Source organism: Epinephelus fuscoguttatus, linkage group LG7 (genome assembly GCF_011397635.1).
Source record: "Epinephelus fuscoguttatus linkage group LG7, E.fuscoguttatus.final_Chr_v1".
Classification (NCBI taxonomy): Eukaryota; Metazoa; Chordata; class Actinopteri; order Perciformes; family Serranidae; genus Epinephelus; species Epinephelus fuscoguttatus.
The window spans coordinates 27066274-27082334 of NC_064758.1; the positions used below are offsets into that span (position 1 = coordinate 27066274).

At 42.9% G+C, this 16061-nt stretch overlaps 1 protein-coding gene across 1 annotated transcript; it reads right to left on the reverse strand.

Annotated features, from left to right (window-relative positions):
• Positions 1-997: 997 nt before the first annotated feature.
• On the reverse strand, positions 998-3300 carry snai1b (snail family zinc finger 1b). The gene is made up of 3 exons (XM_049580819.1): positions 3026-3300; positions 2182-2721; positions 998-1837 (listed from the first exon to the last, which is right to left on the reverse strand). Exons 1-3 carry the CDS (start codon positions 3105-3107, stop codon positions 1656-1658), a joined length of 804 nt encoding a protein of 267 aa, XP_049436776.1. The 5' UTR covers positions 3108-3300; the 3' UTR covers positions 998-1655.
• Between the last annotated feature and the right edge of the window lie 12761 nt (positions 3301-16061).

Here is a 16061-nt window from a genome sequence, read left to right on the forward strand (position 1 = left end):
CCTCTCGCTTCAAAACAGCCCATAGGCAGACGAACGAAAAATCCCCCTTGATCAAAGTAAAGCTTTTTATTCAATATGTCTGCATGTGTGTGTGTGTGTGTGTGTGTGGCTTTCGGGTGCTGTTTACATTGGGCAAGCTAAGTCATGCAATCTGATCCCAAGCTTTTTGAGAGCCTCTTCAACCCCCCCCTTCACACAAACACACACGTGCATCCACCTCTCAACACTGAGAGCTATTGGAAGGAAACGCGTTGTTACCTCACCAAGACATGCTGGCGTCAGTGTGTGTATGGGTCAGGAGGGCAGGGGGGAATTGTAGACACATTGCTGCCATATGTGCACCCTGGATGTTCACCCTCAGCTGGGCTCATGAGCGCAAACTTCCTCCCAAAGTTCCTACAAGGTAACTGGAGTGTAGCCATTACAGATGGCAGATGGCTACACAGACTGGAGTGGATGTGTGTCAGTCCTGAGCTGTCCGGAGCCTGACTCTCTGGGTTGTGTATTTGTTGGTCTTGGGCCTAAGATTTCAGCTTCCATCTGTGGCCGCTCCTACGGCAGGAAGTGGGTCAGTGGGATTCCCACACTCAGCTAATTTCACACTGACTTTTATTCTGCAGAATTCGCTCCGCTCTGGCCCTTGGGAGGATCTCTTTTCTTGCTCAGCATCTTCCACGTCTTCATGCCATTTTTTTTTTGTTGTTGCTCACCTCTCCTTCTCCCACCTGTGTGCATCCCCCCTCACCTCTTTAGCATGTGTTCTCCGTGAGTGCTGACAGCCTGGCAGGTGTGTGCAGGTGTTCCCCCTATCACTCAACATCACACAAACCCGTCCCTGCACCTCCTGGCACACACACAGCTCTATCTTCCCATTCAGAAACTGTCATGTCTGTCCTGATGAACTCATTTGGAGCTGTGAGTTAATACAGCGACTGTTGAAATACTAATTAATGTTCACACAAACAGGTCCACAGCATTTATCGTTTAAAAAACAAAGCTTTTATTTACATGTGGCAGCAAAAGGCACAGTATTCCCATGTGAAAGGCATGTTCAACAAAATAGGACATAAAAACTGTAGGTCAAAACTTTCCCAAAAAGCTAAATAAATGTCACTTTAGACTGCTAAATGACAAGATTGGTCAAGTCTAAGTGGTCCTTTCATGTCCCATGACACACAATGAGTGTGTGGTGGAGTTTGTGGCGTGAGGAGGGGCGAGCGGGGGGTCACCTGTCGTCGAGGTCACAGCTAACACGTCTCTCAGCACCCTGCCTCCACAGTACGCCATACACAGACAGCTGTCTCAACACATACACACACTTGCTCATACACACACATGCCATGTATGTATAGTATGGTGAGGAATGACATCCCCACATACACACACCCCAAGCAGCTGCAACATGGCCAGAGTCCCGGACCGGCCGGCACCGATGGAGTTTCCTGGGAATTAACTGCATGTCCAGCTGCCCTCAAATCACACTCTCATACACACGGCTGACAGGACGCAGCAGAGATGTGCTGCGGATACCGACATGACCTCAACTGACAGAGAGCACTTAAGAAGGCATTTTAGAGTCCACTGTCCTGGCTCCAATCGGTGGGAAACCCAACCAGCTTCTAATGGCTCGTGAGAACAGTTCAGGGAATGTGAGTCTATGAGGCAGGGCAGCATCCAGAGGCGGTGTGTTTGTGCAGCAGGGACATGCGACTGAAGGTCCGCGAGCAGGAGCCGCACTGGTACTTCTTCACTTCAGAGTGGGTCTGCAGGTGGGCACGCAGGTTGGATCGATCAGCAAAAGCCCGGTTGCAGTGTTGACAAGCGAAGGGGCGCTCACCTGGTTTTAAAAGACAAAAACTATTAGCATCAGGAATACACTCCTACACCAGGCCAAAGGTCTGTCCTCTGGCTATTGTTTTTCAAATGATCGACAGATAACTAACAAAAGAGCAGGAACACTGCCCTAACTTACTGAATGCAGATTTACCCTTTTTTTCATGCGTGGCTATTCTGAGTCTGAGATTAGATTGTGCCATGCTAAGCAATAACATTTGCTCACGTCACAAGACATCAATGAATATCAATGAGCATGTGGTGCAACCAGCTGTTACATTTACAAGTCAACGGAGATTGGAAATCAATGTGGCTTTTCACAGGTGAAGAGGTGCTTTTGGTGCATACCTGTGTGTGTGCGGATGTGTCCTCTGAGCAGCCATGGTCTGGAGAAGGCCTTGCCACAGGTGGGGCACACACAGGGCAGAGTGTGTGAGCGAATGTGCATTTTCAGGGCCCCCAGGCTGGTGTACTCTTTTGGGCAGTGTTTGCAGTGGAAGGCTGGGCGTGCAGAGACCTCAGTGTGCAGAGAAGGCATCTGCTGCTGTGGCGCACAATGAGACATCTGATGGTGGGACAGTGCTGACAGGCTGGTGTAACTGTTGCTGCAGTGCAGGCAGTGGTAGATGTGCTGGATGATATCCGGGCTGGGGGGATCTGAAGTACGCCCACCGTCATCCTCTTCCTCGCTGCTGCTGCTGGAGGGAGAGCTGCTGAGGTCCAGAGGGCCAAGCGGTGAAGGGGAGAGGGACACAGGGGTGATCGGGGAGAGAGGGGCAGGCAGGGTGTCCATGCTGCTGAAGAATGGGTTGGTGGGGTAGCAGGTCAGGGCAGAGCTGTTGTTCTGCGTTGGGAGTTCAGCCCGGGGAAAGCTTTCTGGGACAAAAGCTGGCAACGCAGAGAAAAGGAAGTCAGGTGGGTTGTAATGGACAGATAATCTAATCAAGCACTAAACTTGTTTTCATTCTTGGGTGTCTTGTTGCAGCCTGCTTTCAATATAATCGTCATCCATCTAGCTTTAGCACATTTTCCAGGTCACCACAAACACTTGTTTTGCACCCACAAACAAACCTGTTTTATGTGCCACATGGGTCTGTTCTGTGCTTTCCTTACTTACTGTGATTCACTCAGCATGTCAAATTTGACCACAGATGCATCAGATTCAGTCAATCAGTGAGACAAAAACACTTACCAGTTTGGCTCTCAAGTTGGCTCTCCCTGTAGCACGGCTTCTTGTTGGAAAAATACTTCTTGACAAGGAATGACCGAGGCATCTTGAGGTCTGGCTGCACCGATAATTCAAAATAATAATAATTCCCACGGCGGAGTGCGCTCAGATCCAATGATCTCTCCCTCAGACAGCCGCAGACTTCAGTCGAGCGGAGGGATCAACAGGACCACAACCAGGGTTATCTGTATCTTGTTCAGGGATCGCAAAGTTGCCTCCTCATATAGTAACCAGAGGGGAGAAGCAGCGGGGTGGGTGGGCAGATCTCCGCCCAAAGACACACCCCGTGCGCCACCAGCTCCACTCAACACAGGTGCCTAATGTGCCCAAATCTGTTGCAAAGCGCAACTCCAACTGTGCATTTCACGGCTCTTATGTCCCACTCCTCATACATTTTGTCATTTAATGTGAATAGAAATTAATTTAAAGTAAAGTTAGGCCAACATTTTCTTTTCTATGTACTTGAACGATGTTACATGTGCACAAGAATGCTTTTAAATGCGGGGAAAACAATAAATCAACAGATCATGTATGATTCAATGAGGATTTTAGGGAAAAGGGGCTTTCTTGTACCTTAAAACATTTTTTCACTGTGTCCATTCCTTTACAAAGTGTGTGATGGCAAACTGAAGCTGGAGCGTCCTCTGTCGGCTCATTAATGGTCTGTCTGTCTGTATGAGGCGGCAGGCTATATTGTACTGTATATTTCCACATACACACATCTAGTATAATGGTGACATTTTAAAATAGTTTGAGAACACTCAGACCCATTCACTGTCAGACACGATCCATTTGCCAGCGTGTTGCCTTTTTATGGCGCTTTTTGTGTGCCTTTGTGACGAGGCTTTTACGCAGCCCGGTGAGGTGGAGAGATTTCTTTTGAGAGGGTGCACAAGAGACAAACGCTCTGTTCTCTTTGCTCCGTCAACATAAGGCACTCCTCAGCTGATCCTGGCCGCATCCCCCCTCTCTCTTTGCCTCTCTGCGGGGAATAAGTCCGTCCAGATAAAAGAGGCGCTGTTCTCCGACTTGCTCACAGCGCGATCCGAAGTAAAAAATTAACCGAGCTGACAGGAACAATATGATGACGTGATTAAAACCCAGACAGGGCCTTGTTATATGCTGTGCCTTCGGGTGGCGTGACATGCAGCGACCCATGGGATATAACCCCGAGAGGAAACGGGGTTCACAGTGCGTAATTGTGCGTAAAGTGTGTGCGTAATTGAAAGCAGCTCCATGCTCCAAACTTGTGCCCTTCTTATCTGTATAACTGACATGTGCAAGAATTACCAGAATTCATTATAAAGTAATAAAAGGGAAACAGTGAGAAAGAGTGATGCTGCTGCTCTTCATCACATCTTTTAAATATTGGTTCTCATCCCCAATTATTTTATCGTTTAAGGCAGCGTCATTTCCGTATTTTATTTATATATTACACTACACATATCCTATTTTACCGTAAATGTCGCGCTTATTTGCTTGTTTTATGATTCACTTTTAGTTTGTTTTGCATATGTGCTTGAACTGTGCTTAAAAAAAGAAGATTCTCCTCATGGAAACCTGGTAATTCTTTTTATTTTCTTGTGTATCATATTTGTCACGTTGTTAAGATATGAGTCCTTCTCCTTAATTTTAGGGTTTATTGTTGTTGCACACACCCTGTGAGTCTGAATATCAGGTGCCAGCCATTAGACAGGAATGTCACAGCCTTCAGAGGTCCTCTTTAGCATTGCAAAGAGCCTGAAAGCTCCTCGGTGGCAGGGTGAGCGGTGGGTGGGTGGGTGGTTGGTGATGGGGGTGTATATGCACCTGTCTAAAAGGCGCCATTGTCACTGCATGCCCAAAAGTTCACACGTCGTTAGAGCGCTTGTTGACGCCGACGCCACGTAGACTCGAGGTCAGGAGGGCAGGGCAGCAGTAAAAACAAAAAGCAAATAGCAGAGACACACGTGAAAGTAATCTGAGGCGTGAGTCTGCTGCTGAGGATGAGAGTAAAAATGTGTTTAAGAGCTTAATAAAAAAAAAAAGAAAGATCTCTAACATGTACAAAAGTGGTACTTATTGTGTTAATATGATGATCTGTGTGTTTATCTCACTCACATAAACAGAAACATCATGACGAAATGAAACATCCACCTGACCTGACCCACACACTCACACAGTGTATGTTGAAAACAGCTGATCACACACTGTTGAATTTGCTCTTCTGAGGAGAGCAGTTGGTCTGTATGGCTGACAATTACAATTGTTACAACAGGGTCGAGGTGACCTCATGACACTGAGAGGACGTGAAGACATGAGAAGTTTTGCAGAACAGATGTTCTCTCCTCTCCCGCCTCAGGGATGAACCTCTTAAAACTAGAATAAAATACTGTGGAAGACAAATCTTCATTCAGTCTTATCTTAGGGAGGTTTTACAAACTAATGCCAGAAGATATTCCAACAAGGTGGAAGCCTGCTAATCCCCCACCAAGAGAAATGTGGCTCTCTGAAATTAATAGTGAATGAAAATAGAAGGAAACTGTCTAATAATATGATTAAAGCTTTTTGTACACAAATGTTGGCAACAGTTTATTGATTAAATGGACATATATAAGCCTACCTCTGGTTTACCGTAATCTTGTTGAGTTTAGTTTATCAAATGAAGTAAATGGAAACACTTTTAAAAAGACAAACACAAGGTTGGTCAGGAAGTTATGATACCCTCAGCTTGTGATGAGTTTTAACAAAAAAATGTATTATGTTAATTTGGGGTCATCCAGAACAGGTTACCCAGTCCTTCAAGCGTTTTCTAAATAAATGTGCATACTATGTTAGGTTTAGAAAAAGATTTGGCCATGTCATGTTACATTATGTTAGGTATGTGACACGGTCTCACTTCGTTGAATCCAACACTTGGGCAGTGACTTGTGGCATCAGAAACAAACAAAAAAGGCATCATTTATCATCGGCCAACAAACACCAACTTTCTAAAAGATTCTAAAGCCAAACCCTGCTCTTTTCCCTAAACCTAACCACTTCCATTTGTTGCCTAAACCTAACCGTGGTTTTGTTGCCTAAACCTGACCATTTGTTTTTGTTGCTCGACTTTCATCCAGGAGAGCGGTGTTCATGTCCCATAAGACTCTAAAGCTAAACCCTGTTTTATTTTCCTAAACCTAACCACTTCCTGTTGTTGCCGAATGTGCCGTAATGTGTTTATTTTGAAAGACATAGTATGTAGACGTTAAATTTCCTGTAAAAACCGAAGTGTATTTTGAAAGCAGACAATGCATGTAACAGGCAGAACTTGACACAGTGTCCCAGACCGACAACAACCAATGCACCCAGGGTACCTTGCAGGTCGTATGTGGACGTGAAAAGTCCATGACCAAGCACTTCAATATGTGACGAGGTTGGGGTGAGAATGTATTGAACGTCACGTAACCTGAAAAATGTCTTAGGAAATAACCAACACATATTCATTCCGACCTTGTCCCATTTGGAAGCCCATGGTCAGGTTTAGGCAACAGACACGCATGGTTAGGTTATAGGCAGCAGACATACATGGTTAGGTTTAGGCGGCAGACATGCATGGTTAGGTTTAGGCAATGAAAGCACATGGCTAGGTTTGAAAGCCCTTGGTCAGGTTTAGGCAACAGACACGCATGCCTAGGTTTAGGCAACACCAAAACGCAGCCTTCCAGGTAAACGTTCAGGGTTTGTTGTACCCGTTGCACACAGATTCTGCATGTGCAGGTATCTGTTTATGGAGACTACATGATCACAGTCTCCTGGCTCACAATGGCAGATTATATACCAATAATAGTGCATCAGTTTTCGTAGGTGTAAGTATGAACAGTTAATGAGAATAGCCTGACATACGGCCAGAAATGTGAGCTGAGTTTGTTTTATTTTACTGGTAAGTGTGAGCCTGAATCTCCAGTGACCCCTGAACCGCCCCTGAAGCCGACAAAAGTCAGATTTAATCAATGTAAAAAAAGAATTTCAGAGAAGATTATTTTTTTGGATTGAAACCGTCTCTTTTTCTCTTCATCATCCTCATTTTCTGTCTTTTTCTTCCAGCTGACAAGAATCCAACATCATAATTTATCTGTCGTTTCTTTGTGCAAACTATTCTTATCCAAGATTCATTTCTTGTTTTTATTTCTCTGAGAGGATGAGCACGTGAGTGTAGATAACTTGAAGACGTATAATGTCACACATCTGCAAAGATAGTCTCCCTCTTTAGTGGCATTGATGATGAAGCTGTGATTAAAGGTGGTGGAGGGGTGGTGGCCACATTGTCCTCCAGCATCCTTTCATGTGTTTGAAAACAAGTGAGCTCCCAAACACCTATTGTGATTGTACAAATGTTTTTTGCTCCAGTGGCAAGTACACAAGTGCACCTGAAAGCCCTGTTTTACATTTTAAAAACCCTTGCTGATGGCCTTAGAACAATCTTGTGCATTGTCACCATTCAGTCCATTCAGACAACAGGTAGTGGTCACTTGAGTGCATTTACATTTGATGTTTATGCAGACTGACCCTGAAGCACAACGACAGATAAATCAGTTTTCTTTGTCCATGTGATGATACAAAGGATATGGCAGATCTCCCAACATGTTAGTCAATGGAGGGATGTAACAATACACTGATGTAGTTGAATCTGAAAGACAACGGATGAGTGTGTGATTATTGTCTGTGTCAGATTATTTCCAATGTGTCTGAGTTGCTTCACCCTCTTTTACCACCACACCTCTGCTTGTTTGTTTATGCATGTGAACTGGAGTGTGTATGTGTGTGTGTGAGTGTTGCCCTACAGTTCGGAGGTCCATAAACTCAGCAGGAGAGAGATAAGGTTATCCCCCTGGAATGCGGAGCTGCTCGTATGGACACACACTCCCACACGCATGCTCTGTAGCCTGTGCTCACTCAGATGAACTTTCTCCGTTAGATGCAAACACATATTTTTTAGTGAAAATCCATCTTGATCATTGACAGAGGCAGTTGCAGATTGAAGTGTGGTCTCCCTGCTTTCTGTATCTCTGCGTGGTTTCTACAGCAGATTAGATATTTTGCTAAGTGGGTTAGACAAGCATGTTTTTATTCTGATGGTGAAGTTACAACAGGGGTGGACAGATGGAGACACTGAAGATATTGATTTGGCACACCAAAAGTCATAACTGAATTTCAGGGACTTGCTAGAGTGCCCCAGGAATGAGTCCTTAAATCCAAGGTTCCCCTGTCTCGAAGTCAGTGGGTTATTTTGAATGGATTTTTGGTGAGATGTCTGACATAAGGTCTGTGGATAGATGTAAGTAAAGAGAGCTCCCTCTGCACAGCCAGTCTCAAGGATAAGGTGCTGGTCTGCCGCAGGAACATCACAGATAAAATAAGAAACAGAAACCACCACACACTGAACTGAATTACTGTAATTTTACTGAGAGCGAACAACATGTTTCACCCGTCACCGTGGCTTCTTCAGGTTTGCTCAACAGAATCACATGAGCACTCACAGGTGTCCTAAATATACATGGGTCACATGACTAATAATCACTTTTCTTTTTCAATATTTTTTCTTCCACATCCTTCAAAAGTGTCTTCCAAGCACATTTTTTTTAATATATAAATCCAATTTTATAATAAATTATAAATGTGGAAAATGTGCACACTGTTCAAATATATATGACACCAAAACATTCAATCATCCCCATTCAGGAAAGAAATATGGCATCAAAGAATGAATTAATTGTCTTTCTACACGTCATTTACATTGTGAAATGTCCTTGTGGTTTAATGTGTGTGGGCCAAACAAAACATCATCTCAAACCAAGAACTGCTAAGCATAAGGCTGCCATTAGAAATGGGACCCTTAAATTTGTTAGTACAAAAAAGTACAACCCAATCCAAGAAGGAGTCGACTAACTTTTAAGAAGGGAAGCATTTTGGATCCATGAATTGAGCACACTTGAGCCACAAGGACTTAATGAAACGCAGGATTCTGGGATAAATGTATTAACTTATATCTCCCTCCACTGGTAATTTGGATCCACAGGAAGCGATGAGCCACAAGGTCCCTAGTCACTTCCCTGTCACCCCCCCTTTCTGTCTAACAGTGTAGAAGGACAGAAGTAGGACCTGCAGTCTATCTTTCTTTATAAAATCTTCGTCTCATGTATATGCAACAGGATGAGGTTAAATCACATATTATTCTTGTAACTCTTGTACGCACACGCTCTGGCTCCGTATGCATTTCTTTTATTTTGATGGTAACATTTCAGTCTTCGGGCCGTCTTTTAGATCAACAGTCACACTGACACACAGGCACACTGATCCGTTATATAGGCCACATGATTAGATGATCATGATACACCATTTTCTATAAATAAGCTCTGTGGTTCCCACCAGCTTAAGAGACTGTCACATTTTGTTTCACTACATTAAATACATCAGTAAATACCCCAGCTGTGACCTTTGAAGCTTCTATGTGTCTTAAAAAGGCAGTTGCAAACAAGTGGCCAAAATGAGACCGCAGAATGTCATCATGCCAGGCTGTCCCAAACCGAACACGGCTTTGCAGTCTTGTTAGGGTGGTGACATTAGGTCATGCAACTGTAGTGTAGTTTAGGGGCGTCGGTGACTTAGTGGTAGAGCAGGTGCCCCATGTGCAAGGCTATTGCCGCAGCGGCCTGAGTTCGACTCCAGCCTGTGGCCCTTTGCTGCATGTCACTCCCTCTCTCTCTCTCTCCCCCTTTCATGCTTGCTGTCCTATCGATTAAAGGCTTAAAAATGCCCCAAAAAAAATCTTTAAAAAAAAAACTGTAGTGTGGTTTGTTTATAGCTTAACGTTAGCTTTTTAGTGTTAGCAATTACATATGGGCTTCAGTAACTGTTAAAATGGTGTAAATTCTCGAAGATTATCTTGAAAAACACAACCTGTAAGTATCATAAATGTTTGTTTGCCACACAATTTATTTTCAACAATGATCCAGTGGAAAAATCCCAGAGGCTTTTTGACGAGGGAACGAGTGCGATGCTAACTTCCATGTCAGCCTACAGAGAAACATCATCCCTGGAACAATGTGGGACACAGACGCTGCGTGGCACATCCACCGTATCATGGTTGCAGTAGAGCTCATCCATTGTAAGCCACTGAATCTGCTACACTGACCACAAAAGTTGCACAAAAGCACCGTGCTCCTTTTGTCTATTTTTTTTCCAATTAACTATTACTAATCCATACCCACTGAGTACAGCATACCATACCATGACTTAGTCATACCAAAAATAAAAATAATAAAAATAAAAATTCAGCCACAGGGGGAGCCACAGCGATCGGTCGCATTTTAGACATTTTTAGCCATTTTTCTGTTGTTATAGCGCCACCCAGTTGCCAATTACAGTTAAATTTCTCCAGTCACCTTGAGGCGTCCTGTTCTACATATCTACCAAGTTTAGTAAAAATTGATATGGTGGTTAGGCCTAGATAAGAAATTAGCTCTTTAGCGCCCCCACTGTGTTTAATGGGGTCAATAATGGAGGGGTCCCCTCAGATTATGTGTGGTCATATGCCTACAAAGTTGTGTGGTGATCAGTAAAACCCTTGAGATGTTATACACCTTTATGTGATGAGCCACGTCCTCTGCAATATTCATTGCCTTATAGAAGCTCAGTTTTAGTAAGTTTTCCAACTTTTGCCAAGAGGGAACTTTAGATATTGGTCCCTAGATTATGTTCACTGAGTTTCATGCAGATCGGTCAAACTTCCTAGGAAGAGATCGATTTTAAGTGTTTTTCAAAACATTCAAAATGTCAGAAAATCTATATAACCGAAAGTTATTTGTTCTGGAGACAAATTTGTTCATACGGGACATGAGATATGCCCATTCAGAGTTAGCCAATTGATGTAATATTGCTTCATTCGCATCCTACCATGACCCTCTACCACTGTGCCAAATTTCACATGGATTGACCAAGTCAGTGAGGAGAAAAACGTGGAACAGACACACAGACACACACACAGAGTTGTCGTCATTATATAGTAAGATTGGATTATTCTCATCAATTGATTATCCCTACTGTCTTTTTGTAACTCACCTCTCAAAAACACTGTTTCCAATATGTAGATTTTTTTTATCAAGGCAGTTAGAAATAATCTGTCATCAAAAGTGAAAGAGTGACACAAACATGTATGGTAAATGGAGTTTGAGGCAAGATCCACTAGCTGGCTCCCCAGAGCTGCTGAAAAGGAAACCAGTGGCTCTGGATAAAGAGAAAGAACTCTGACTGGGCCCCTAGGTGAGCAGATGGCATCTAGGCAGTGTGCCGGGAACACCAAGGAAGGAGGACACCGACTTGATAACCCAAAGTTGCTCACTTGACAAGCAGTTGTGGCTTTGGCAGGGACCAGATTAGATCCTGATGGGCAGATTGGCACATTGTGGCAGCCTCTACCATCAGTGTGTAGGTGTTGGTGTGAATCATGTGTGGATTGTAAGACAGTTGGCCCCTGGGCATAGATATGCAAAAGGTCCCACCACCTCAAGTGCAAAGGGCAAGAACATGCAGATTTTGTGGTTGTTTTCCATCATATTTGTCATTGTTTTGTGCTTTTGTGTGGTTATTTGTGTCTCTTTTCAGTGTCTGTTTGTCTCTTTGTGGTGTGAATGTGGTCATTAAGAGTCTCTTTCTGGCTACCATCTACTGAACGTCTGTCTGACGTCCTCTGGAAGGGTGTTCCAGAGAGGAGGGCCTGAGACACTGAACGCAGCATCAAAATACTTTTTAGTTCTGCTCTGGGGGACATTTAGTAGACCAGTGGCGGAAGATCTTAGGGATCTAGAGGGAATGCATTTGCCCAACATGTCAGATAGATAGTCAGGATCCAGTCCAGTAAGAGATTTAAAAACTAAAAGCAGAATTTTAAAATGAACAGGAAGCCAATAAGACCCTGTAAAACCGGAGTAATGTGGTGAGCAGACGTGCCGCTGCATTTTGGATCATCTGCAGTTTGTTTAAAGATTTCTTTGAGAGGTCTGAGAACAAGGTGTTCCAGTAGTCAAGCCTGCTGGACATAAAAACATGAACAAGTTTTTCGGTGTCTCGCACACAGACAATGTTTCTCACTTGGGGTTCAAAACATAGGTCACAATCAAAGCCTCTTTACTTCACGCTTTTTGTTCGCAGCCAGCTTTTGTAAATGAGTACTAAATTGAAATTGCTTTTCTTTTGAACCAATGATTAGAACTTCAGTTTTGTCCCTGTTGAGCTGCAAAAAAACACTTTGGGACATCCACGTATTAATTTGGTCAATGCAGCATGACAGTTTTTCAATTGGACTTGTAGAAGAGAATGAGATATACAGCAAGGTATCATCAGCATAGGACTGGAAATCAATTTCATGCTCTCTGATGATATCTCCCAGAGGCAACATGTGCAGATTAAAAAGAGTGGATCCAAGATGTTTGGATGTTAGTACTGATTTCTTTGAAAGAAGCCACTGAGGCCGTAATATTTATCATCCATTCTGTACTTGGGGACAAGACACGATCTGTTGTTTTTATTTAAACTCTTTGAGGAAAATGCAGTTTATATTTTCACCTCCTCTTCCTGCTTCTCTCCCACACGGTGCTGTACTCCATATGAATTCGCTGCATGTGTACATAAGTGTGATAAACTGATGACCAAATGCACCTGTAGTCTCAATTCATCTGTCACCACCAGATAATCAATACCACATGATTATATTTAGTCGGAGCACTGCTGTTGCATGACGGCCTAAACAAACATTTGATGAGACAAACGACACAGTTGGTTACGAGCAAACACACTCTCATATTTCTCTCAGATGGAAACAGTTTCTATTTTTATATGAGGTAGTGAAAGCTATTCAACTTGCACCCAAAACTTTCTACAGATGTTAACAGAGGTGGATGTGTGTGTGTGTGTGTGTCTGCTCTAACCTTATCTAGACAGCATTCAGACACCACAGTGCAACCACAAACTACCCTTTGATGTAATATATGGCACCATTAAAGGTCATCTAATGGTCAGATGTTTACGTTCTGGGGGAAAGTGACCACACAAGTCAGAAAACTTTTAAAGATGTAGAGGAGGATGCTGTCTATCACTCAGTTCTTACATTTATTACTGATGACCCATATGGCACCGGTCATTGTGTCAGAAGGTGGGCTAGCCCTCTCTCTGAACTACTACTTTACTATGAAGGACTACTTCAAAAAATGACTTTTTGTCACACCTGTGTCAAAGACTCATACAAAATTAAAGTTAGCGACCTTTTTTGGACTTTAATTTAGACTGATGAGTGCCTGCTGTTTAAATTTTAAGCACAGCCAACAATTTCCTCTGATATGTTTGATTTTTTTTTTTCATTATGGACTGGGCCCCTCATTTCTTTATGGTCATACCTTTTTTTCCCTTTTTTCTTTTAAATCTAATTAACTTATTTTTTATTTCTTACACCATGTGTAGTCTTGTGAACTTGTATTAATATGAAAGTTTTCTTGCACCCATGTAGCAACTCTTTCTTTAAGAACGCAATAAAATCCTCAAAAAAATGACAAGTTCTTAATGTGATACTTTATTTACAAAATTAAGACAATAGAAAAGAAACAGCAAAATAGCAGAAAATCCCAGCAAATATCTTCCCCAAATATAAGACAAGTTAAACCTTTATTGATCCCAAGAGGGGAAATTTGGTTGTTACAGCAGCACAAAGACGGCAATAGATAGAGAAAATATATATATACAATATATATATATATATACAAGAACAGGTGGAGACAAAAGCTGTAAGGTAGTAAGGTAAAGTGAGAGATGTGGTGAATGGCAACAAAGTCAGTAAGTCTCTGTTAATGGTGTCATGGGCGGACTGTGAGAAAGTGGGCCCCTGGGCACAGACATGCAAAAGGCCCCACCACCTCTCCTACACAGGTGTCCTGGTGGCTGATTTGTGTTTCTTTGTGACTGTTTCATGTCTCTTTGAGGCCATTTTGTGTCTCTTTTGGGGAACATTTTTGTCTTTTTTGTTTCTTTTTGTGGTCGTTTTGTGTCTTTGTAGTTTCTTTGCATCACTTTGTAGTCATTTTGTGTCTCTTGGGGGTATATTAGTTGTGTCTCTTTTTGGTCATGTTGTGGTGCATGGTAAATGTGCTTTGGTCTTTCAACACTGGATTGTGTTGTTAATATACTAAATGGCTAACTAGCGTCAAGACAGTCTTCCTGTTTCCCCTTTTTGCAGGTGTGAAGAGTTATTTCCTTTCATGGAGGCACAGAACGTACATGCTGGTTGACCATCGGCTGTAGTCTTTGAGATCTGTTCAAGTGCAACTTCTCTGGGAGACACGGCAATGTCAGGCAACACAGCAGGGGGTTTCAGCGCTGCTAGTAAGTCAGTTTGGTGTGTCTTGGTCTTCAGGGGTATAACTGTGTCCTTTGTAGTTCCTTTGTTTAGTCTTTGTTGTCATGATGTGTCTCTTTAAAGGTCAATTTGTGTCTTTATTTGACTCGTGTCGTGCCTCTTTGTAGTCGTTTTGTTTCTCTTTGTTGCTCCTTTGCATCTATTTATGGTCATTTTGAGTGTCTTCAGTTTGTGGTTGATGTGTTTTAATTTGAGTGACATTTCACAAGTGATGGCAAGGCCCCTCAGCCTGAGCCCGGTAGGCCTGTTCAGTGAACTGTACATGGACAGTGTACACCAGGCTGATAGCACCTAATGTTTGTCTGTATTAATATAGAGATGTAACATAAATATAACAGACAATATGATGAAACAATTAGAAAAACAGGGTAATATAACATAATATTATATGAGAATTTATGATAGTATGGGATATGAAATATAGTGACAGGTGAAAGATATGACTTCTCAGTATGTGAGAACGAGATCTGTTACTTTAAGTCTCCTGATTAATTTACTGTCGTCAGATCTCTGTCAGGATCACTGTGGGTCAAGGACGTGGTTTGACAATGAAGTGGCGCCACCCACTGGTCACATGGTGAACTGATCTACACAGAGAGAGAGAGACTGCTCTGGGACCAACCACAAGGGGGCGGTCAAAGACCAATAATGATGATGTCATTGAGGTTTTCAGGTCAGTGGTCAAAATCAGAAGTCAGACATATCATCATCTTGACCACACACAGCATGTTAGTGAGGGCTGCAAAGATCACACTCAGTAGAGTCACTCTGCAGTTACACACCACAAATTGTTTAATCCTAAAACACAAACACAAACACAAACAGGTGTGAACACTCAGACTGCCATGGGCTAAATTAAAGAGACTAGACACTGAGGAATGTGTGTGTGTGTATTCTGCCGAGCCCTGAAGCTGGAAAAGGTCAACAATGTTTTCTGTAATCCAGCACCATGTGACAGATCCACATTGACCTGTTGTGTTTGATGACTCAGCAACAAACCCTCAGGTTGGACAATACAATATTTACACTAACAATGGCGATGCACAAGAACCCCATTTGTCTCAGGACAAATACACCGGACCTGTTTTCTTTCATTTGTTTGTCCTCTTTATACTTTTATGGCCTTTTTGGTAAACCTTACATGCAAATTAGGGAACCTTTTAATGCACATGAAACAGCTTTGACCTTTGACCTGTACAATGTGCATGTTTCTAATCCTCTGGTTAAACATCTTCACTGCTGAATTTGGGCTCTTTATGTGTCGTAATAAGCAAACTGGGACACATTTTGCACAGGCATGCATTGCGTGCTTTCTGCAACGTGACCTGCAGCTAAAGTGCAGCAGGCTGTTGGAGCGTCAGACAGGAGTGACTGATGGTTTCGCCTCCTATTCTGCCTCAGCTTGACACCTGAGGAACGAATATGTGACAATTATGTAAAGGTGGATCATTTAGGTCATAATGTGCAGACTTACAGTATCTGGGTTAAGCAATTAGCTGCACCTGAAAGGTACAAGTGAGGGTTTTACCCTAAGAGCGCTCTTGCTTCATAGCAGATAGTGTGTTTTTTCTGTTAGGG

What these genes read in the sequence shown, in the direction of transcription:
- snai1b (XM_049580819.1), bottom strand. Translation starts at nt 3,107, where the DNA reads ATGCCTCGGTCATTCCTTGTCAAGAAGTATTTTTCCAACAAGAAGCCG. An exon ending in CCAACTTGAGAGCCAAACTG is followed by an intron (nt 2,722 to 3,025) that starts GTAAGTGTTTTT and finishes CTGCGTTGCCAG; the next exon opens with CTTTTGTCCCAGAAAGCTTT. An exon ending in ACACATCCGCACACACACAG is followed by an intron (nt 1,838 to 2,181) that starts GTATGCACCAAA and finishes TTTTAAAACCAG; the next exon opens with GTGAGCGCCCCTTCGCTTGT.